Genomic DNA, 25,904 nt, shown 5'->3' on the forward strand with positions numbered 1-25,904 from the left:
TATAAGGCACTACAATATGAATGAGGTGTAAAAAAGATAATTTGTAGTAGGTAAAGGAAGATTAACAAAATAATAATACAATATGAAATGAATAACTATGGGGAGAAAAAACAACTAAGTATGGGTGGAAAAACTGACAGAAACATTGAATTGATGAATGTTATACTTATGCACATGGAGGAACCCAAGATGCATTTAAAACCTGAATACGTTTCCAGTACTTAACGTTTTGAAGAAATCAATTGCCACAAAATGTTCAAGTTGATAAACTCAAAAGACTAATTTAAAAGTTTGATTTGTAAATATTTGCGACTTCGTCTTCTATTGACAACCACGGCAACAGCAGTGGCTGCAATTGTAATCACAGCTCCAAAACCATGGAATCGCTAAGCGTCCATCTTCCTCAAAGTGGAGTCTGGCGGGACGAGATTTTACAAGAATTATGGATCCTGGCGCAAAACACCCTTTAATGGAAACACCTACATGTCGCAAATGTACTTTGTCGAAATTTTAGAAATATCGCTTTGTCGCTGCACTGAACAGATCAATGTGTGAATGCAAAACAATTTTCTTCAGATAAACTTAGACAAAACAAAACTGAAATCATTGTCTTTAGCCCACAGAAACGAAGAGAAACATATCATTAGTCACTTTGAAGCCCTCTCACTGAAACCTAATAATCAGGTTAGAAATCTGGGGGTAATAATGGACTCAGACTTGAACTTTGACAGTCACATTAAGTCAATAACATCAGCAACTTTTTACTACCTGAAAAATATTGCCAAAATCAGAAGAAGAATATCTAAATCAGACTTAGAAAGACTAATCCATGCCTTTGTCTCTAGCAGGTTAGACTACTGTAATGGCCTTCTCAAAGGGCTCTCTAAATGAGCTGTGAAGCAGCTGCAGTACATTTAAAATGTTCTGACTAGCACCAGGAAATACAAACATATTATTCCAGTGCTTAGGTCACTGCACTGGCTTCCTGTTGCTCAGAGACTATACTTAAAAACGTCTCTACTTGTGTACAAGTCTTTTCATGGTCTTGTGCCAAAGTACATCTCTGACATGTTAGAGCCACATGAACCATCTCGAGTTCTGAGAACCTCAGGGAGTTGTATTCTGCTGGTGCCCAGGGTCAGGACTAAACATGGTGAAACTTTCAGTTTTATGCTCCTAAAATCTAGAATAGTTTTTCTGAACATGTCAGATGGGCCTCAATGTTGGCAATGTTCAAATTCAGCCTAAAAAAAATGTTTTATTTAATTGTGGATATGACAACTAACGTATTTTATCTGCAGTCGTTTTAACTAATTATGATTGTTTTTATGATGATTGAATTTTCTGATTATAATTTGAATTATTTTTCCTTCTTTTAATTTTCTGTCAAGCACTTTGAATTGCCTTGTGTACGAATTGTGCACTGCAAATAAAATTGCTTTGCCTCTTATTTTGTGAAAAACTCCAAAGAAAACGCAGCTTGTGTCAGTTTCATTATGTTCTATTTCTTTTCAAGCTGCTGATTTCTTCTATTTGGTTAGGTAGATAATGCGAGATCGGCTGGGCGTCAAATGTTTTACTTTCTGTCTCATAGATATTTAAGAGACCCATTCGGTGCAACTAGAGGATCACCGAAATACTAGGCACCAAGTAAAACTTCATATCTTATACTATAAAAGTTGGCCTGCAAATATCTCTTTTGTCCATTTGCTCCCTGCAAACATAATATTCCTATTATTTTATTTTTTTCTGGTTTAATGTGGAAGAAGCAGAGTGTGGGTGAATGTGTGTGTACATAGTTGTTTTAACATGTGTTTGTAATATGCTAACGTGCCAACTTCACTGGTTTCGGGTTTTGTAGATGATAAAATGAACTGGAAACCTAATGTAAAAAATATACAACATAAAGTAGCAGGAAACATATCAATAATGAATAAAGCTAAATATGTTCTGGACCAAAAATCCCTCCATATTCTCTACTGCTCGCTAGTGTTACCATATCCGAGTTATTGTGCAGAAATACAAACCCCGTTTCCATATGAGTTGGGAAATTGTGTTAGATGTAAATATAAACGGAATACAATGATTTGCAAATCCTTTTCAACCCATATTCAATTGAATGCACTACAAAGACAAGATATTTGAAGTTCAAACTCATAAACTTAATTTTTTTTTTTGCAAATAATAATTAACTTAGAATTTCATGGCTGCAACACGTGCCAAAGTAGTTGGGAAAGGGCATGTTCACCACTGTGTTACATCACATTTTCTTTTAACAACACTCAATAAACGATTGGGAACTGAGGAAACTAATTGTTGAAGCTTTGAAAGTGGAATTCTTTCCCATTCTTGTTTTATGTACAGCTTAAGTCGTTCAACAGTCCGGGGTCTCCGCTGTCGTATTTTACGCTTCATAATGCACCACACATTTTCGATGGGAGACAGGTCTGGACTGCAGGCGGACCAGGAAAGTACCCGCACTCTTTTTTTTACGAAGCCACGCTGTTGTAACACGTGCTGAATGTGGCTTGGCATTGTCTTGCTGAAATAAGCAGGGGCGTCCATGAAAAAGATGACGCTTAGATGGCAGCATATGTTGTTCCAAAACCTGTATGTACTAGAGATGCGCGGTTTGCGGGCACAACCGCGGAGTCCGCGGATTATCCGCGAATCGGGCGGATGAAATTTTAAAAAATTAGATTTTATCAGCGGGTCGGGTCGGGTCGGGTCAGGCGATTGAAATTAAAAAAAATTAGATTTTAAATAGATTCAGGCGGGTGGCAGTTAAACCAATTCGGAAATATGATGTAGCGGCTAGCTACGGGGTGTTAGCCAATGGCTTTGGCTGGGGGGCGGGACTTCCGGGCAAGTTAGGGAAGTGACGTTGTTGACAGGAAGTGTTAGTTCGAGTTTTGCCGGGAAAGAGGGGAGACGCACATTGGAGCTGTTGTGTGGTTACATTGCATCTTATTACAATAAATACGAGACAAACGAATAAGTCTATGAGCCTACGTTCCTGGGAACATTACAATATATACATAGTTAAATGTTGTTACCCACATACGAAAAACGAGCAGGCACCTGCTGCATATGCCACAACAGAAGAAAAAAAAAGAAAAGAGATGGACACTTTTACGGAGCGGAGAAGGCCCCCGACGCCTCGCCGGGGTCCGGGACCGAGGCCCCTTCCCCCGAGAGGGCCCCACCGGGAGCCGTAGCTGAGGCGATCCGCGAGAAGGGCCCGACGCACGTCCAGGGTCACCACCGCACCGACACCCCGCCTCATCCGCCTTCGCCGCGGCCGGCGTCACGCGCAGCTTGTAAGCAGCTTACCTGCCCGCCACCCCCGTGGCCGGGGGCGCGTAACAGGGGTCACTCCGCGCGCAGTGCGCTCACGAAAGGGGTGGGGCTCACCCTGGTTGATATAGACAGCAGGACGGTGGCCATGGAAGTTGGAACCCGCTAAGGAGTGTGTAACAACCCACCTGCCGAATCAACTAGCCCTGAAAATGGATGGCGCTGGAGCGTCGGGCCCATATACCCGGCCGTCGCCGGCAGCGAGACGCGCTTGGAGGTGCGCTCAGCGCGGCTCCCATATGATTGCGCACTGGTGTGCGTCTGGGTCGTGACAGCGTGGCACGCGAATGTCTGTGCTGTGTTGGATCAGTCTCCTTTCTTTAACAGGCAAAAGCTTTATAACCTCAATAATGCCTTGCATCGTCTATATTAGATATATAACAACGGGCGGGTGCGGGCGGATGGCGGGCGGATGCAGTTCTGATCAAATGTTAGATCGGGTGGATTGCGGATGGTTGACGACTTTCTGATGCGGTTGCGGATGAAATAATTGCCTATCCGCGCATCTCTAGTATGTACCTTTCAGCATTAATGGTGCCTTCACAGATGTGTAAGTTACCCATGCCTTGGGCACTAATGCACCCCCATACCATCACAGATGCTGGCTTTTGAACTTTGCGTCGATAACAGTCTGGATGGTTCGCTTCCCATTTGGTCCGGATGACACGATGTCGAATATTTCCAAAAACAATTTGAAATGTGGACTCGTCAGACCACAGAACACTTTTCCACTTTGCATCAGTCCATCTTAGATGATCTCGGGCCCTGAGAAGCTGGCGGCGTTTCTGGATGTTGTTGATAAATGGCTTTCGCTTTGCATAGTAGAGCTTTAACTTGCACTTACAGATGTAGCGACAAACTGTATTTAGTGACAGTAGTTTTCTGAAGTGTTCCTGAGCCCATGTGGTGATATCCTTTAGAGATTGATGTCGGTTTTTGATACAGTGCCGTCTGAGGGATCGAAGGTCACGGTCATTCAATGTTGGTTTCTGGCCATGTGGAGTGATTTCTCCAGATTCTCCGAACCTTTTGATGATATTATGGACCGTAGATGTTGAAATCCCTAAATTTCTTGCAATTGCACTTTGAGAAACGTTGTTCTTAAACTGTTTGACTATTTTCTCACGCAGTTGTGGACAAAGGGGTGTACCTCGCCCCATCCTTTCTTGTGAAAGACTGAGCATTTTTTGGGAAGCTGTTTTTATACCCGATCATGGCACCCACCTGTTCCCAGTTAGCCTGCACAACTGTGGGATGTTCCAAATAAGTGTTTGATGAGCATTCCTCAACTTTATCGGTATTTATTGCCACCTTTCCCAACTTCTTTGTCACGTGTTGCTGGCATGAAATTCTAAAGTTAATGATTATTTGCAAAAAAAAAATGTTTATCAGTTTGAACATCAAATATGTTGTCTTTGTAGCATATTCAACTGAATATGGGTTGAAAATTATTTGCAAATCATTGTATTCCGTTTATATTTACATCTAACACAATTTCCCAACTCATATGGAAACGGGGTTTGTATGAGGAAACTACAAATGTGCGCTTCATTCACTAACGGTATTACAAAAAAGATCAGTTAGAATAATATACAATGTTGGATATAGAGAACATACAAACCCTTTATTTATTGAATCAAAAATATAAAAATTCAATGACTTGGTGCATTTGCAAACAGCTAAAATTATGCACAAAGCAAACTATAATCTGCTACCCAAGAATGTACAACAGTTTTTCTCAACAAAAGAGGAGAAATATAACCTTAGAGGAAAATCTAATTTAAAACATTTGTATGCACGTACAACACTTAAGGCATTTAGCATATCCGTCTGTGGAATTCAATTGTGGAATGGATTAAGCAAAGAAATCAAACAAAGCACCAATGTGATTCACTTTAGGAAACAAGCGTTTACAAAGTACAAAGAAGAACAATTATGATGAACATCTTGAACCTTAAAAAAATGAGATAATGATTATTTATGTATTTACTTACTTATGGTATATTTATTTATTTATTCACTGATTTGTTACAAACAGAGAACAAGGAAATGGGACAAAACTGCTATGATATGAAAAGGGGTAGGAATAAAAAGGATCTGCTTCATCCTACTACTTTTCGGACATGCTGTAATGAAACAACTGGAAATATTTGATGCATTACATTGTATCGTATGTATATTCAAAATAACCCGAAACTCAACTAACTGAATTCCATTTTTTTAATCATCAATCCATGTTTCTGTGACAACGATCACTTTGAAAGGTTCATTAAATTGTTCTAAAAAGTGATTCATGTTGTTGTAGTTTGCATACAGGCTTTTGCTTTTGAAATTAATAATTGACATCTTGTTGTCAGATTTAATGTTGCTATTATATTGTTCATTTGTATAATAAAAATTGATTATTACTGATGTGGGAGAAAAAAATTGTATCTGGATCTATATCATTCTCCGAATCCTGGCTTATATGGTCTTTGTTGCAGAAGTTTTTTAGTTCCATATTTTCTTGTTCAACAATCTTTGATGTTGTCTCAATAATTTCTATAATTGTAGGCGGATGCACTCCTGAATCCAGGTCTTCTTGTTTAGTGGTCCTTTGGAACGTGGTAGTGTTGATATTGAACGTAGGTGTTTGTTTCCCGTCAGACTCCATTATCATCATCGTTGTCGAAGTAGGGTCAACTTTAATATTTTTCCAGGTCCTTGTAAGTCCATCATTGGGACACGTTGGCACAATACCTACATGTGGATTATAGTGGGCATGTCTAGACTGAAAAGTCCAGGGTCAAATTTTTGTCCAAGTCCACTCCTGCTTGTATACAATGTATGTTTGTGTTTATACTGTCAATGCTCTGTGTTTGACTGTTGGTCAGTCAGGGTGTTCCCCGCCCAAAGTTAGCTGGGATAGGCTCCAGCTCACCCGTTAAGTAGAACGGCTACAGAAAATGGATGCATAACTATCTTAATTTTAGTTTGCATTTGGAAATTAAAGGCAATTTTAAAACAGTGATAGATATATAGTTCAGTATAATAGTTAAAAAAATTGCTAATTTAGCGTCAAAATCATTTGGCAGAAGTGAATGTGAAACAACTCAGATGTCGATATTCCTCGCCTGGACCCAGAAGACAATCAGGAAAGGAAGCCTAAAGACAAAAACAAAGTTGTGATCATTTCCTCTTCTTTAAAAAACAAAACAGAATATTTATACACTTTCAAGCTTATCAAAAAACACATTTCCATAGAGGGTGTGGGCTTGCAGGCCAGCAGGACATACTGTAAACTTTGTTTTGGACAATTAAAACTACTATTGTATTATATTAAAACATTATTACCGGTATATTAAAACAACCACTGTTGCCAGACGTCTGATAATTATTGCATTTGTATGGAAAATAATTCCCTTCAATACATGGCTATTAGCAAACTCAAACAGAACACATCCTGCACGGCACCTGATGGTTGCATGCCTCTTTATAGCCAGGTGCAGGATGCTGATCTGCCAGTGGCACCTATTTTACAACAGTGTTTTTAGTTTATTTTTACAAATTATAAACCATGCTATACACGGTCTGTGGTAGGGTTGGGCATCGGTGGGAACCCAGGTCTTACAATCCGATTCTCCCAGACACGTCACACGTCAATTCCTAATTTTGATGCTAAGTCCGCTGAAAGGAAGAAAGAACTACCACAGAGCCGGCTACGCAGCCAACTGTTTATAATTTCTCAAAAGTAGCAGAATCACATGAGGATGAAGCGAAACGTGCTACACACAGAGTAAGAGCAAACTACGCAGGCACGCCAGGGGTGTCAAAATCATTTTAGCTCGAGGACCACATAAAATTAATTCCCACGTGGACTGGTAAAATCATGACATAATAACTTAAAAATAAAGACAACTTCAGATTGTTTTCTTCGGTAAAAAAAAATAGAACAAGCACATTCTAAAAATGTACACATTACAAATAATCCTTTTGGGAAAACACTTCAAGTTAGTTGAAAATTCTGAGGAAAAATATGGTGCAGTTTTAAAAATACCATGAAGAACACAATGAATATAGACTTTGTCTCAGTATATTTACAAAGCCATTAAACGTTAATCATTTCCTGTTCAGCATTCTCATGTTGATAGCTCACAATTAAGGACGGAAAAGCAATCAAATGTTTCCACAAACTGCCGCATTAGAGACATTCGCAACTGCCACAACGCAGAAGTCTCTCTGCTCATTTTGTCTGCACTGGGTGCTGTGTCCCGCCTCCTTCTGTGGCGGGGTAGGAGCCGCGCTCACTTGACACAAACTGTTTTCCCCTTTTTGCGGGGAAATCACAAGTTTTGTCCTCCTTTCCAGGCGTCTTGTCGATCTCATTTTTCCACGGATTTTGCTTTCATTGAAAAAATAATCCTGAGCAGTATTGCCAGGTCTGTTTGACTCAAGCCTCGGCAACACGCGTTCATGACAGCAGGGTGGCAAGTTTAACTTTATGTGATGTATCAAATCAACAATGCCAGAGAGATGGATGCATTTGAAAACGATGGAAAATACATTTCTTCCAAAATATAAACTTTGTGTAGATAGATATGTTCTTAGTTGCAACGGTAAGAAAAAAAAACAGATTTAAAAAGCTGCCAGAAATAATTAACTTGTTGAAGTTCCCAGTCACAACTACTCTGCTCAAAAAAGCATTGCCACAACAAATGTACACACAATCTGAAAGGGTGTTTAACTGCAGCTGCCACACAGCATCCTGCATTTGGCAGCTTGGTGCTCCTGGATACATTTTTAAGGGGAAAAGGGTCTTCTGAAAATGTTGAGCTAAAAACATTATTATTAAAAGTACATTATGATCAAGTTGCTGCTGATGTTAAAAATGTCCAACCAGGGACTTTATATCTTGTTATTAGCTGAGAATTTCAGCAAAGCTGAAGGTTTGTTTTAATGAAGATTATACTTTACTTTTTCTTATAATGTTTTCAAGGCTTTTTAACATTTTATGTGCATATATCTATGCATGAATCCCTAAAATTTCCAGAAATGTACTCAAGTTTCAATAAAACAACTTGACACACGTATTTGAGTTTGACTGTCTAAATTTACATTCCGGAAAAAATATTGCAATATATATATATCGTATATTCAATATACGATATATATATTGCAATATTTTTTTTCCCAATATACTATATTGGCATTCAGCCAAAATATATCAGGATAAGAGTTCTGGTCCATATCACCCAGCCCTAATTAGTACATTTGATAACTGACTGTATATTACCTCTGGGTGATAAGTTATCATACCTGGTTGATAGCATCTGGCCAATTCTGAGTCTCCAAACAGAAGGAGCTGTGCTTTCCATACTTAACACCACCCTTTCCTGTTATGGAGCCGTCCAAGAAGTTAGCTGTATAGAACTGGACTCCTGGTTGGCTGGTTGACAGCTCAAGAATACGGCCACTTGCTGGGTGATAAACTCTGAAATGACAAGTTGTGATTCCAGGAACGAGGGTCAAGTACGTATGTAACTGACAACCATGGAACTAACCGAGCAACGTGTCTCTCTGTCCATGGGTCTTCAGGCAATGACAGACAAAAGTTATGGTCAAATCCTCCACCTGGAACTTCCTTTAGCCGAGGGCCAATCAGAACAGGCTGTCGGAGGTCAAAAGATGAGCCATCTACTGCCTTAATCTCCCCTGAACAAACAAACATTGATTTGTTAATAAATGTCAAATGAAAGCAGGGTACATTGATAGAGATGATAAATACATAGTATATAATTGATGATAGTTTGATCGTAAAAAGTTGCATTAAAAAAATTGCCGTTAAAGGAAATTAGCTTTAACTAATTTTTGCATTAAGTTTGACAGCTCTACTTAGGATTTGGGCTGGACAATTCATCCAATTTTTTTTGCAGATTTGATTATGGCTTTCCACCATTATAAAAATAATATGATCGAAAAAACGATTCATGGGTCGCGCAATGTGCATGCAAATTCCGGAGCTTGTGACGATGAAACAGATAGGGGGCGACTGAGTGAAACAAGACCACTAAAAGTTTGGGATATCACCATGGTTACTACTTCTCAATTTCACACAGTGCTAGTATCCCTAATCAATAATCACTAAACTTAACAAAAAAGCAAAGGATATGATTTCTGCGTAAACGTATCAGACACAAAAACCACGCACTATGGTGGTAAAGTGAGGGTAAAAAGTATAAAACAGAATTCAAAAAATTAAAATGGAAAAACTTTTTTTTATTCTTTATTTTGCTATTGTTATTTTAATGTATTGTTGTTACTGTTATGCTTGTTGTGTGTTACTAATGTATATTCTTTGTTGTTTTAGATCATATTTAAAGTTAAGTTTTGGGGGTACAATAACTACTGTATGTTTTCAAATGAATGAATAATCATCTTATCTCTCGTCATTACAATATCAATTAAAATAATCGTGATTATTGTTTTCGCCATTATCGTCTAGCCCTTCTTAAGGTACAATATTAATTTTATTACAAGAGAGCATCTGCCCCTCGTAGCGTCTGCCAAGAAAGATGCTATTTCTTGGATAAATGTACAGTAGTCGATGAGAATATGGGAGAACACAGGTCGATCAACCGTGGAAATTGTGGACAAACCCACTTACGTCCCTTTTTTGCAGCACTGATTTAATCATTATGTGGTCCACAAAAACTCTTTCATGGAGTTAATGTAATACCTGTGGGGATAGACGTTTCATCTACTGGCAAGTAGAACTGAGCATTTATTGACACTTCATGGTCAGAGATGGTTGATGCAGTCTGCATTTGAACACAAAGGAAAACACTTTTAAATTAATGTCAAAATCAAACAAATCATTGTCTAAGTACTGTACTTCAGGACCAACAAAGCACTGACAAGCAAGATTTTGCTTTATTTGGAGCAAAAGGCACACTGGGTGAACTTGGATAGTCATATATGTATAGTCGTGGTCGAAAGTTTACATACACTTGTGAAGGACAATGTCATTGCTGTCTTGAGTTTCCAATCATTTCTACAACTCTTATTTTTTTGTGATAGAGTGACTGAAGCACATACTTCTTTGTCACAAAAACATTTATGAAGTTTGGTTCTTTTATGAATTTATTATGGGTCTACTGAAAATGTGACCAAATCTGCTGGGTCAAAAGGCATGGCCTCTCAACTTAATGTGATAGATTATGATTGACGACACCTGTTGACTTCTCTGAGCCCATTTAAATAGGGCTCATGTGATGCAGTCATTAGACTCGGTTACAAACGCGACAATGGGAAAGTCAAAGGAACTCAAGCACAGATCTGAAAAAACGATTATTGACTTGAACAAGTCAGGAAAGTCACTTGGAGCCATTTCAAAGCAGTTTAAGGTCCCAAGAGCAACTGTGCAGAAAATTGTTCGTAGGTATAAAGTGCATGGCACAGTTTTGTCACTGCCACGATCAGGAAGAAAATGCAAGCTACAGAGAGAAATTTGGTCAGGATGATCAAGAGCCAACCGAGAACAACCAAAAAGCAGGTCTGCAATAAATTGGAAGCTGCTGGAACACAAGTATCAGTGTCCACAGTCAAGCGTGTTTTGCATCGCCATGGACTGAGAGGCTACCATGCAAGAAGGAAGCCCTTGCTGCAGAAGCAACACCTTACGGCTCGTCTAAAGTTTGCTGCTGATCACATGGACAAAGATAAGACCTTCTGGAGGAAAGTTCTGTGGTCAGATGAAACACCAATTGAGCTGTTTGGCCACAATACCCCGCAATATGTTTGGAGGAGAAAATGTGAAGCCTTTAATCCCAGGAACACCAATTCCTACCGTTAAGCATGGTGGTGGTAGGATTATGCTCTGGGCCTGTTTTGCTGTCAATGGAACTGGTGCTTTACAGAGGGTAAATGGGACAATGAAAAAGGAAGATTATCTCCAAATTCTTCAGGACAACCTAAAATCATCAGCCCGCAGGTTGGGTCTTGGGCGCAGTTCGGTGTTCCAACAGGACAATGACTCCAAACACACATCAAAAGTGGTAAAGGAATGGCTAAACCAGGCTACAATTAAGGTTATAGAATGGCCTTCCCAAAGTCCTGACTTAAACCCCATTCAGAACATGTGGACAATGCTGAAGAAACAAGTCCATGTCAGAAAACCAACACATTTAGCTGAACTGCACCAATTTTTTTTAAGAAGAGTGGTCAAATATTCAACCAGAAGCTTGTGGGTGGCTACCAAAAGTGCCTTATTGCAGTGAAACTTGCCAAGGGAAATGTAACCAAATATTAACATTGTTGTATGTATACTTTTGACCCAGCAGATTTGGTCACATATTCAGTAGACCCATAATAAATTCATAAAATAACCAAACTATATGAATGTTTTTTTGTGACAAACAAGTATGTGCTCCAATCACTCTATCACAAAAAAATAATAGTTGTAAAAATTATTGGGAAACTCAAGACAGCCATGACACTCTGTCCTTTACAAGTGTATGTAAACTTTTGACCACAACTGTATATATATTTTTATTAACTTAAAAAAAAAAAATGGCACAAACAAAGCATTAACAAACAACACCATCCTTGCTCAAATTTGAGCAAGTCGGGGGCTGGATCCCCAAAAAATAAATCTTGTAAAATTGTTATGACCATAAAAGCACAATGGATAATGTAAAGGGGCACACAAAAAAGCACATCCATCCATCCATTTTTTACCGCTTGTCCCTCTCGCACAGTGAGACTATTTTGCTTTAATTTGGTAGACATAGGGGGAACGGATAAACTCAGAGTGTAAAAAAATGTTAAGTCTTATAGCAATTGTAATAGCGCCAAAAAATATAATATTTACAGCACAACAAAGCACTAAGAAAAAAAGACCACTTTTGATGAATTTGCAGGAAGTGGTGGCTGGATGATATCTAGCTGGAAAATGCATTTTTCTAGAAAAACACTCAAAGAGCGCAGACCTCCACCAGGCCCTACCTCCATATACAGTAAGTACAGTAGTACCTCAACTTACGAGCTTACTTGGGTGGTTCTGTGAAGGAACTCTGTAAATTCATACCATAATTTTTTTAACAACACAAACAAAGCACTAAAAAATTTGACTATTTTGGTTGGATTTGAGCTCAGTAAACTTAGATTAACCTATAAAATAAGATTTGTTAGTTCAAAAATTACAATAGCACAAACGACAATTTTAACTGTAAAAACGAGCACACACAATGCAGATTGTTTTTGGCCAGTTTTCAATTTAATGAAAGGGCACAGGTATGTTTACAAGAAAAATAGAATGTCATGTACTTACCAGTCCACCCAAGTTGAAATAGGAGTGATTAGTGAGGTTGATTGGTGTTGTTTTAGAAGACCAGGCTTGATACTCTGCAGTCAGTTTTTCACCCTGAACAGAAAACACAATTAGAAAATAGCTGTATGGCAATATATTGCAATACTTTATCTTCTAAAGATATAATATAGATTTTCAATGGCTAGTTTAGTTTTTAGTATAGTTTTTTTTTGTTTAAATACCGGTATATGCAGTATATGTTTTTTATTATTATTTAAGTCATGTTTTAGTGCAAAAAAATATGACTAAAGTGCTAAAGGGGCGGTATAGCTCGGTTGGTAGAGCGGCCGTGCCAGCAACTTGAGGGTTGCAGGTTCGATCCCCGCTTCCGCCATCCTAGTCACTGCCGTTGTGTCCTTGGGCAAGACACTTTACCTACCTGCTCCCAGTGCCACCCACACTGGTTTAAATGTAACTTAGATATTGGGTTTCACAATGTAAAGCGCTTTGAGTCACTTGAGAAAAAGCGCTATATAAATGTAATTCACTTCACTTCACTAAAGCTGCATTTTCACATGCACTTTAATTTTATTGACAGTTTGTTTTTAATTTAGTTTATTTTAGCACAACATATTTATACAGTGGAACTTTACTTTACTAACCCCTTTATTGGTGAACTTTTTGATGTACAAACTTTCGGATTGGCCCAAATGTGCGAACTATGTCTCTGTGTACAAACGCTAAATTCATCCATTTTGTGTCCTACTGGCAGTCATTTTGTGCTTGTTCTGCTGAAACAATTGAGAAAGCGTCTTCCCTGCCACAGCAAGTTTTTATTTAGGACGAAAACAGAAATTTTTTCTCAGTAGGAGGAGTTTTCTTCCACCCGCCCCTTTGAATCTCTCTCGCTCTCTCTCTGTTTTTATTGTTTTTATGGAGAAATTTGCTTCACTATACAACATTTTCCATTTACCAACCCTGTTCAAGAACCAATTAAGATCGTATAACGAGGTTTAACTCTATATACATTTATTTTTCGTCCGTTATTTAGAAGTCCCTTTTTATACAGTATCTGTGGTGAGTAAACATTTGTAAATCATAGTAAATCTAAGGTTTCTGTGTTAAATAAATAATGTGATTAACGAATGGTTTCATATCTTTTGACAAGGTTGTAGACTAAAAGTAGGTTAGATATAATTATTGTGTCACACTCCGCTGTGACACTGGTTTAGCTCCCTGTGTCTCTGATTTTTGTATATTTTGTTCCGTGCCTATGAATGTTCTCATTCATCCAGGTCATTGTCATCTCAGGGCATTCAATTGATCGCAACTGGACTGGTTTGTCTTAGAAGACGTTTCACCGCTCATCCGAGTAGGCTTCATCAGTTGTGTTCATAGACTTAGTTGGTCAGATCTAGTCTATCTTTTGTTCCCTTCATTCACATCCACATTTGATCTTATATTTTTGTTACTTTTTTCCGCGGTGTAAGTTAGTTTATTTTTCTTTCTACTTGCACCATCGTTTTTAGTTGGAACCCTGAGCTGTGGAATAAATATACTTTGTTCTTCAGTCCACACTTGTCTTGCCTCTATATTTTGGGATCCATTTGCATTCCTGCCGTGGCCACAGCCTGACAGAATAACATCACCATACATATCATGGATCCCACAGAACAGGAAAATATTTTTTGGTTCTGACAGCACAAAAGCAGAGTATCAATCGGCATGTTCGGACGCTGGAGGATCTAACCACGCTGGTGCGGGACATGCACACCCGGATAACTGCTCTTGCCCCTGCTGTGACAGCCCAAACTGTTGTCATCCAGCTTCCCTACCCGAGAACCCAACATCCCGCCCATGGTAAAGTATGAGGGGGATTTCGGACTGTGCAAACTGTTTATTCATCAATGCTCATTGATCTTTGCCCATCAGCCAACAATAACAGAGAAAGTGTGACTTTTGTGTGATGTTAACTGTGGTGTAATTTTGTGTAAATTTTCACTTTAAACGTGTGTGAAGAATGCGTGAAGAACTTTGACCACAATGAGAGTTCTTTGAAAAAATGGCACTCTTTTAAGATTTCTTGGGGAGAAGTGTAGTTAGATAGACTAAAAAACTAAGCATCTTTAAAACACAAATTCCCGGGCGCGGCACCGCTGCTGCCCACTGCTCCCCTCACCTCCCAGAGGGTAAACAAGGGGATGGGTCAAATGCAGAGGACAAATTTCACCACACAGTGTGTATGACAATCATTGGTACTTTAACTTTACCTTTAAATAATATTTTTTTCTAAGCACCGTAATGAATTTACTGTTCGCACAACTGTAATAACATTTCTGGGGAAATAAAACGGAATGTGTTGGCTTCTCAATTTGACATTGGATTGAACTCAGGTCTCTATTTAAAGAAAGACTGTCATACTGCCTCCTTAACCACTGCACCATTTCATCTGGTCAACATGGCACAGCAATAATAAAGGTTGTGGTAGAACCAACTGATGCCATCTACTGTATGTCTCATGTGTTTTTGAGACTTTGTGTATTAGATTTTATTTTGAGACCATAAAGTGTAAATGACAGAACTTCAAATATACCAATCTCTTTTTTACTTTACCGGACAATATCCAATTCAAGGGACAAGGATGACGACGTGTTTACTTACAAATATTAAAATGATAGAAAAAATTAAGTAAACTTTAAATAATATTCTTTTTTACAGATAATTTTTATTCTGTTGATCATTTCAACTGTTCTCACTTCTAATCAAGGTCAACATAGGGGATACAAAGTCCCACTGTGAAGCTGCCTAATGGTACTTATTGATTGAAATTATACGCAAATAAATGTAAGAGCAGTTTGCATAAACCACCAAGATAATGTTTAAGAGCAGTTATATAGCCCTGGACTTTTGGAACAATGCAAGCCATTTGCCCGTGTTTATGAATGTGTGCCCACACATGGCATTATAATGCCAATAGGAAGATGACCGCCACAAAATACCGGTGCAAAGGAGCATGACTTCAGAAGAGGCGGAGCTATGTGAAATAGCGGCAACACTTGGGTGTTTGGACTGTGTTATGCTGCTTATAGTGATTGTAATGACGCAAAATGTGGATTATTACGATCATGCTTTAATGGTCAAAGATATTGTTGGCAATATGTGACATTTCTACCCAAATAAATACTTTTGATAATCTGTACATTTCGTATTATTGCATTTATCTACCTATATCGCTGCATGACTTAATCTTCTCTGTTTTGTAATACAGTTTAATATTGCTACGCGGCCAGCCTGCTACTGTAACTCACATTCTACTCGTTTAATGGTAAAAAAAAGAAAAATTATTCATACTGTAGAAAACGTATTTATTGAAAAATGGAACAAAGGTTTACAAAGACAACTTCTATGCACATGCAATTCACAAATATGCGAGTCCTCGGGAACATGTGCATGGAGTACGGAGAAGTTAATTGATCTTGTCAATGCAGTCTTTTATTTCTTTTTTGCCCATTGCAGGAAAATATTGTTTTAATGTTGCAAGCAGGAAATATTTTACATTCTGTGCCAACGGGTGTTTACCTCGAGCCTCATCCCAGTTTGTTGTTTTTTCCCCAGGACTTGTAGCTTTCTTCAGAAATTATATGTCTAAAGAGCAGACACCCATAGCGTCCCACTTGTCCTAAACTCGCTTTATGGAGTTTGGCATGATGTCCTGGTTCAATCCTGGGTATGTCCACAGCCAGGTGTTGACGATTACTGTTGATGTTGTCCATATCGTCAAAAGTGGCAGACCGGGAGAGCGGTGACATCAGCACTGTTGAACAGTTTTAGGATGAATTGGGAAGGTGTGGCTGTGGATCTGGGACGTGGTTTTATTGGCGTTGTAAATTGGTGGTGGTGTTACTGCTTCTGCGCCTCCCGCATTTTTCTTATCTCCTCCAACATGCTTTCCCGCCATCCATCCACCTCCCGGCTGCTTTATTTCAGGTTATCGTTCTCCTCTTTGGTGGCTCTCAGCTCAACATTCAAGCGAGATATTTCTTTGCTGTGGTGCTGAATGCATTCTTTTTCCTTCTGGAGTCCTGCCGTCCTCTCGGATAGAGCACGTTCTAACTGTAACGGTGTCAACTGGACCCTCACATATCATCTGTGGCACAACGGAAGCCTGTAAAATGAAATCAAGACACACTCGTGTGAAACATGTACAGTATAACAAATGACAAATTACACAAATGTTAGTACAGTGAAAGTCCTTCAATGCACTATTACAGTATATTTATGCATTTCCTTGATTCAAACATTTACTGTACACATGGTATAGTTTTCTTCAGGGGGATGCACTCTTTCCTAGAAAAAAGGAATAATCACACCCATGACTTACAGCTTTATTGGCAATGAAACATTTAGGAGCTTTAGGCTGCGAAGTGGCAGTAGGCCTTTTGACTGCAGCAGTAAGCATATTCTGTAACACATTATTGTACAGAAACAGTAAATACAATATATACAGAGTATACTGTGCACACTCATGTTCTATCTACAAAGTAGGTATCAAATAATAATAATTATGAATATAAAATGTAATAAAAACGTGTATACATTACCTGTTTTTGCCCGACAGGAAGGAGTTGGGAGAGACTTCTACGAGACTGTTTTACTCTGTAAAAATGGCGAAGTATCCATTGTCCGCAGGTATCGTAAACTGCAAAGTATACTGTCCAATAATTGTACAATGGACAGGTACCGAACAATATAAACAGTAGGTCACCAGGGACGTGGTTCTACAAGTGTGTTCCCGCGCTTCAATTATTATCATTATTATTATTCAATTACGCCCAACATAAAAAGCAGTGTTTTGACTGCATTGTACAATACAGAGAGCAGTATTTCGGATTTAAAGATTACCTTGATTAACAAAGAAACAGTGAGCTTATCAAGAGTCTGCAGAAGAAAGGCTGAATGACTTGCGATATCGCCAAACATGTAACTGAGATTGAATGTCCAGCATCTTTGCAAACTATAATTTCCACCATGTAGTTGCTACTAAGAGGAGCAGACACCCACAATGACTGACCAGGTGTTGTAAAAGTAAGTTACATTAAAGTCCCAAATGATCACTGGGTGAAGAGTATATTGGAAGTTCAGATGTTACTTATTTAGTTTAAGCCTTTCTTGTTTATTGTAACCTGTGTATTTTATGTTGCAGTTATTTGTTTGGTATTTAATAGTTTGTGCTTAAACAATATAAAACAAACTAAATAATTGAATGATGTCTCTTTTCTAGTGAGGTCATGGAAATAAGTGACTTGGTGCCTGAAAGCAGATGACGAGTTGCTAGTCGAAAATTAAAGCCATTCTCCAACAAAAGCACAACATTAACCTTAGTTTAAACTCTGTAAGAAATGCTGTTCACAGACTTGGATGACGTTATGTAAGGCCAAGGTACAGTACTGTGTAGTGTGTACACACTTGCACGCGCACATTTATGCACACTTCACACACACACACGGGAAGTACACTTTCTATACCAGCCCTCTTATTGAACAGTATTTCCCCCGACTTTTCTGGCCCGTAATTCCAAGTTAGATAATATTAAATGTCGTCTTTTCTGATAGATTAAATCATGTTAATTTATAAATGTAATCTAGCGATTATTGTCTGCCTAAGGTGGGCAGAATTTGAAAGTTGAGATGCAGTATGCAATTATTTTTTGTAAATGTTAAAATTCAGCACACTCCTATTAATTACCGCCAATAACATACTTTTTTGGACGGTCTTAGTTTTAACCAAACCAAATCGGAGGCATGATATTAAGACGTGTTACAGGTTAAGCGCAAAAATGAAAAAATATTGTAGGAATACTACGGAACTGTGTATATTTTTTTCTTTTAAACTAAAATTTTAAGGCTTTGCTTCAATCCCATTGCAATTAATTGATCTAAAATCATTCTGATTTGGTGCATTTAAACTGTGTCCATGTGCAAACAATTCTGAATTTAAAAGTAAATAGTATTTACCTGCAGGGTGTAGGTCACAGAAACCTGCATCTCTCCAGGGTAGCCTTGGTCTCCATCTGGACTGCAAAGACTCATTTTTACCCCACTCTCTACTTCTTTCGCAAGCCAAAGAGCCTGAAAAGAGAAACACAAGTCATAAAAAAAGAGCATGATGTACTAAACTGCTGTAACGATGAATGAGATATAATGTCTGAATGGAGCACATTTTTCCACCTGATTAGGAATCTAGCCTTTTCTGACCGGTCATTTGTTACATGAAGAACAAATCACTGTAACTGCATACTAAAATAAATAAAATTGGGGAAAAAAATGGTTGAAATTAAACTACGAAAAAGATAGTTTAGTTGATGCTAATACTCGTGGCACTGCACCACAGTTCACAATCCCAACAGTATCAGAGGTCTCATGGAATAATAAGCTTGCTTATGCACAAAAACTTGCCGTATTCCCTTTTTCACAGCAAAGTTTAGATGTATCAAGAGTGAACTTGGAGTGGAAATGTACGGTGCCTCTTGCCAATTCCATGCTTCACGTACGCACATTTATACAGGCTGTGGATATTTTGGCGACACACACAGGTGGTAGTTTGGGCTTTGTCAACATTTAATTTCAACAACGTAAAAAAATCAAGGCAAGGACACAAAATGCACTTTTTCGCCAATGCATTTAATGCTTCATATTCATATTAATATTTGTGAGGGAATCTATTAATTTATGTAGGCGATCATTTTGCCACCTATTGTTGTCATAATGTGTTCCTGTGACTCCAGCACCAGCTAGACCAGTCGGGCGGACAGTTGCGGCCCACTGTTACCTGAGACGGTGGAGGAATGTCCCGACTTCGTGTCACGTACGGCTGCTACAGCAAGTACCTCTCCTGTGTTGTAATAATAAATTAAGTAATCAAACAAAACTCAAGGTCTTTCGTATCCTTTTGTATATGCTGGCATGTTTACATTTTAAAGATTGCAAACCAAATACTACAAAATGTTCAGATGAAACTCTAATCAGGTATGAACACATTTTGTTGTAAATTACACAAATAATATTTATATTGGGGGTAATCAGCGTCACCCATCTTTTCTGAAGTTTTACATTTCATTGCAGCGACTAACTTTTCAAACGGGGTGCAGCACTACTTTATCTCCGGTCTGCTTGTTTGTTTAGGCCAGTGGTTCTCAAATGGGGGTATGTGTACCCCTGGGGGTACTTGAAGGTATGCCAAGGGGTACGTGAGATTTTTTTTAAATATTCTAAAAATAGCAACAATTCAAAAATCCTTTATAAATATATTTATTGAATAACACTTCAACAAAATATGAATGTAAGTTCATAAAACTCAGTGAAGCACAAGCTCAGGTTTGTCACTAAAAGGTCTGTCAAAAATAACTGTGAAAAGAAATGCAACAATGCAATATTCAGTGTTGACAGCTAGAGTTTTTGTGGACATGTTCAATAAATATTGATGTTAAAGATTTCTTTTTTTGTGAGGAAATGTTTAGAATTAAGTTCATGAATCCAGATGGATCTCTATTACAATCCCCAAAGAGGGCACTTTAAGTTGATGATTACTTCTATGTGTAGAAATCTTTATTTATAATTGAATCACTTGTTTATTTTTCAACAAGTTTTTAGTTATTCTTATATCTTTTTTTCCAAATAGTTCAAGAAAGACCACTACAAATGAGCAATATTTTGCACTGTTATACAATTTAATAAATCAGAAACTGATGACATAGTGCTGTATTTTACTTCTTTATCTCTTTTTTTCAACCAAAAATGCTTTGCTTTGATTAGGGGGTACTTGAATTAAAAAAAATGTTCACAGAAAGTACATCACTGAAAAAAGGTTGAGAACCACTGGTTTAGGCCATGCACATCAGTCTATTTCTTCTTATTTTTCTAGATGTCCAACCTTTTTTTATTTATTCTAACCTGTGTGCAATTATCGAAGCATACAGCATTGACAGACTCTCAGTCTCAACCTTCTTTTGTTCGCTCAAAACACAAGTGTGTGTGTCACTAAATTTTCCAAAGCCTGTAGAAATGAGCGTACGTAAAGCATGAAGTTGGCATGAGGGAGCGTCCATTTTCACGCTCTGTTAACTCTTGATACATCTCATCTTTGCCGTGAAAAGGGGCATACGCCTGGTTTTTGTGCATACGCAAGCTTAATACATGAGGCCCCTGGTTACCGCTGGTCTGCGCTCACACTGTGCATTTCTGCAAGTCATTTGTCCCATCACTTCCATTCTGTTGCTTTAGTGCAAGTTCTCTGACTTTGTGAAATATTACTGGTGACGGTAAATACTTGCAAGAGAAACGACTGCAATAAATTACACATTCTATTCTGCTGCATTACTATGATTTATCTTAATATGTGAACTACTTTCACTCCTATTTGGAGTTGCTCTGTTTTTCTACTTTGTACAACGTTACCGGTGTCGTCATTTTTGCAGGAGAAGCACATCGTATGACATGTCTGTATTATCCTGTGTTGTGGGTTGCACTTTTGGATCATTTTGAGTCTTAGTATTTAATTTTCTTTGTAAATTGTGTCAGTTATCATTAAATAATCTGAGAGGACCAGTCACATTCTTGTCATTCAAGGACTCAGCTACGTTGCGCAAGTGCCAAGCCCTAGACCACCTCTTCCAATTCTGATGCGTTCGAGTGCGCTCAATTGTTAAATATGTGTTAGATGCTAAGTGCGCCCAGGGACGTACCGACTGCCCTAGTGCAAGTTCGCCCACACAGGTGAATAAATGCTGATGACGTCTCCCCGTAAAGCGCTTCTCCTCCACGTAGTCGTTCTCAAAAGTTGCAATCTTCTATAAACTAGCGTTAGCTAATAGCAAGATATGCAACACATTGTTTTTCCAAACCTGGGTCCGAAGAAAGTGAGTGTGAAGGACAGTGCGGAGGAGATGAAGAGGCTGATGATATTTAGAAATTCAGAAAAATAAATTCCAGAAATAAATCATTGAAAAACATGAGAGGAGTACAGTACACAAATAGGCATAGCAGTACAAATGTAGCACTTCTGCACCATACTAGTGATGCGTAACACCATTGATTTTCTTCCCGATCAAATACAGAGTGTGGCTTGTATCGACTTGCCATCGCCGATACAAGTACTTTGCGCAAATATATCTAATGTATTGTATTTCAAGTGTTGCTGCTCTTGGGTAATCATCTTCAAACAATATAAAATCACAGGGAGAAACAAATGATGGCACTAATCTGTACTGAATGCGTTATCTTATTTATATCAAATTCTGTCTATAGTGTCTCCAAATAGCCTACAATGTAAGGATGCATACACTGTGTTTTATAATAATGAGTGACTCACTTGAATTGCCAGTAATTTTCTTCATAATAGGGCCTATTATGCAAAACCAACTGTTCTTACCTACTGGTTGGTACCTGCTGTTGTGTATTTGGAATCTGCATAAGTCCAGAAAATTTGAAATTTAACCGTGGAGTCCTTGCGGAGATATTTATAAAACAATCTTGCCTTCATTCCTACTTCCGCTAAACGAGCACAATTTGTGACGTAACAAATTGGGAAAACCATCAGCGGAATATCCATATACGGTAGAAATGTGCTCAGAGTGCCATTTCTAATAGAAAGTAGCTTATAGTTTCAATTTATATCTGTCAGTAGACACACTATGAAAGCACTAAAACTGTAACATGGCTGGCGGGGAGAAGACACAGTCAAAGTAGAGCCACATACCGGTACATAAGACCTGCCCACAAAACGGCACATTCTGAAAAGTCAGTCAGAAAGCAGCTTGAAGATGGTCTGTAAAACATAATCTTTGGACACCCCTGCTGTACATTATTATTATATCGCTTTAAACTGTTATAGTTTTTGTATTACATATGTAGACATATTATTACGAATGACCGATCTGATGACAAAAATATTTATAGACAGCAACGAAAGTTACTGTATATGCTCAAACGAATAAGCTGTGTCGAAAGTTCAGTATGCGCTCAGTTTCTGTGAAGATCACACTTTTTAAAGCATATTGCACACCACTGTATACTGCCCATCTGTGGTGTCGGTTTAAACAAGCCAGTGTTAAGAAGCTCATTGTGGCTTAAAATGACAGCATGAGACTGCTTCTAAAAGCTTCAAGGCGTTGCAGTGCAAGCCAAATGTTTGTCAGTATTGGGGTCCCCACCTGCTCTGCCACTTTACGTCAAGTTCATGTGTAGGGCAGCTGAGTCAGACAACAATGTCATTAATGGTTTGACTAACCCAACCCACAGTTCTGTCAGATTTTCATCACGTCTGTGGAACCATTGGCGAGTAAGCCTGTAAGCTGGACATTGAATATTGTGGATTGTTTTTTTTCTGCTTGTATTTCTTTTATTTGGGTTTTATCGTATGTTTTTTCTTCAGTGATATGGATCCCCCTGCGTCTGAAATAAAATGTCTACTACTACTACATTCTCATGTATAGTATTTTTTACAAAATATTTTTCATCTAAAAGTTAGTTTTATTTTATAAAAAAGCATGTGTGATGCGTTTTTTTTGGGTGGGGGGGCAGCACAGACTATTTAAATTTTAAAAGATTGTATGGGTAACATTGAACACATTAAACCTAAATGCCAATACATCACGGTACCTAAAATTGTTATTGTTCTCGTTAATTGGTTTTCTTCAATGTGTTGTCACACAGTATAGACCTTTACCTTACTGAAGCCTTGCAGCCCTCCATGCAGAGCATTTGGTCCATTGTTGATATCTAATTGATATGTTTTTCCATCCACTTCAAAGCGTCCTCGTGCAACCCTGTTGGCTACACGGCCCACCACAGCACCAAAATACCGCTTGTCTGACACATAACCTGGCAACAAAAGATAAGTGCACTACTTACAGTCGTAGTCAAAAGTTTATATACTGTCGTGGTCAAAAATGTACATACACTTGTGAAGGACATAATGTCATGGCTGTCTTGAGTTTCCAATAATTTTTACAACTCTTATTTTTTAGGTCTACTGAAAATATGACGAAATCTGCTGGGTCAAAAGTATACATACAGCAATGATAATATTTGGTTACATGTCCCTTGGCAAGTTTCACTGCAAGAAGGCGCTTTTGGTAGTCACTAACAAGCTTCTAGATGAATTTTTTACCACTCCTCTTGACAAAATTGGTGCAGTTCAGCTAAATTTGTTGGTTTTCTGACATGGACTTGTTTCTTCAGCATTGTCCACACGTTTAAGTCAGGACTTTGGGAAGGCTTTTCCAAACCCTTAATTCTAGCTTGATTTAGCCATTCCTTTACCACGTTTGATGTGTGTTTGGGGTCATTGTCCTATTGGAACACCCAACTGCGCCCAAGACCCAACCTCAGCGCTGATGATTTTAGGTTGTCCTGAAGAATTTGGAAGTAATCCTCCTTTTTCATTGTCCCATTTACTCTCTGTAAAGCACCAGTTCCATTGGCAGCAAAACAGGCCCAGAGCATAATACTACCACCACCATGCTTGACGGTAGGTGTGGTGTTCCTGGGATTAAAGGCCTCACCTTTCCTCCTCCAAACATATTGCTGGCTATTGTGGCCAAAAAGCTCAATTTTTGTTTCATCTGACCACAGAATTTTCCTCCAGAATGTCTTATCTTTGTCCAAGTGATGTCAGATGAAACAACAGAACAATGACCCCAAACACAGATCAAAAGTGGTAAAGGAATCAGGCTACAATTAAGGTTTTAGAATGGCCTGCCCAAAGTTCTGACTTAAACGTGTGGACAATGCTGAAGAAACAAGTCCATGTCAGAAAACCAACACATTTAGCTGAACTGCACCAATTTTGTCAAGAGGAGTGGTCAAAAATTCAACCAGAAGCTTGTGGATGGCTACCAAAAGCGCCTTATTGCAGTGAAACTTGCCAAGGGACATGTAACCAAATACTAACATTGCTGTATACTTTTGACCCAGCAGATTTGGTCACATTTTCAGTAGATCCATAATAAATTCATAAAAGAACCAAACTTCATGAATGTTTTTTGTGACCAACAAGTATGTGCTCCAATCACTCTATCCCAAAAAAATAAGAGTAGTAGAAATTATTGGAAACTTAAGACAGCCATGACATTACATTCTTTACAAGTGTATGTAAACTTTTGTCCACGACTGCATATCATGCACTTCTGTTAATATGACAGGATTTGAGGACACTTTAATGTGGTAAACACGAAACACATGTCGACACTCTCACAATTGTTCCAATGCTTACCCTCCAGGTCATCAAAGCCCAAGACGACATCGTCCACCTGACCGTCTGTCCCCTTGCAACGCACACTCCTGATGATGGCTCCAAATGTCAGGACCTCCACTTGCACTTGTGGGGACTGAAGCGTCCACAGGTCCACCTGGCCATGTTTGGGCAAGATTTCCCACGGTTGGCATTTAACCTGCGTCATTTGATTTGACGAGATAAGACAGCGTCTGCCAAGAAGATAATTATTTTATTATGGTGGTGTTATTATTGGTTCATCAATTACAATCATATGCCTCTGAGTACAAACATATAGTCCTTGACGTCTAAAGCCGATATATAAAGTATCGAATAATTTTAAATGTAAGTATGAACGCATATGCTGATAGACTTGATAGACATGTCAGAAAAAATGTGATGTCAAAAAAGTATCATGACACTCGTTTCGGTCTGTTGCTCACCTCAAACAACAAAGTTATTTCCTACTTTACTATTTCGTCCTTGAAGTCTATACTTTCCTACAGATTCTAGGCTACGGTTACATGTTTTTTTTCCATCAAAACCGCACACCTTTTAGTAAAACTTATTCTTCTTCTTTTTCTTTTTTGGTTTAATGGCGGTTGGCAAGCAGCCTTCTGGTGTGCATTACCGCCATCGTTTGATATGGAGTGTGGACCGAGATGGAACCCTACTCTATATTCTTTTATTTAACCGAGTCTTTAAAAAATATATATAATTATTTGTATCCTACGTGTTCTGAGTGCAATCCTAAAATATATTCCACTACTTGTCATGTATTGGTTACTCAGGTCACAGCAATACCGGAACCATTGTAAGGGAAAATTAAGGGCGGGGGACACAGGATATGACGACATGTGTTGTGTGTTGGACACCGGCAGGTGGAAGAAGGAATAAAAGGCAGAAAACTACAATAAGCTTTCTTGGGACTAAAGTCGTGAATTTTACAAAGAGGAAAGTTCTAAATTAAACTATATGGGGAAAATATAGA

The 25,904-nt window shown here is 38.5% G+C and overlaps 1 protein-coding gene across 1 annotated transcript; it reads right to left on the reverse strand.

Annotated features, from left to right (window-relative positions):
* Window positions 1-4,985: 4,985 nt before the first annotated feature.
* galm (galactose mutarotase) lies at window positions 4,986-25,704 on the reverse strand. Its single transcript, XM_061964903.2, has 9 exons — window positions 25,357-25,704; window positions 24,914-25,125; window positions 23,366-23,520; window positions 18,658-18,771; window positions 12,665-12,757; window positions 10,073-10,154; window positions 8,898-9,048; window positions 8,653-8,827; window positions 4,986-6,501 (listed from the first exon to the last, which is right to left on the reverse strand). Exons 2-9 carry the CDS (start codon window positions 25,098-25,100, stop codon window positions 6,421-6,423), a joined length of 1,038 nt encoding a protein of 345 aa, XP_061820887.2. The 5' UTR covers window positions 25,101-25,125; window positions 25,357-25,704; the 3' UTR covers window positions 4,986-6,420.
* Between the last annotated feature and the right edge of the window lie 200 nt (window positions 25,705-25,904).

The sequence above is a fragment of the Nerophis lumbriciformis genome, linkage group LG02 (genome assembly GCF_033978685.3).
Source record: "Nerophis lumbriciformis linkage group LG02, RoL_Nlum_v2.1, whole genome shotgun sequence".
NCBI lineage: Eukaryota > Metazoa > Chordata > Actinopteri > Syngnathiformes > Syngnathidae > Nerophis > Nerophis lumbriciformis.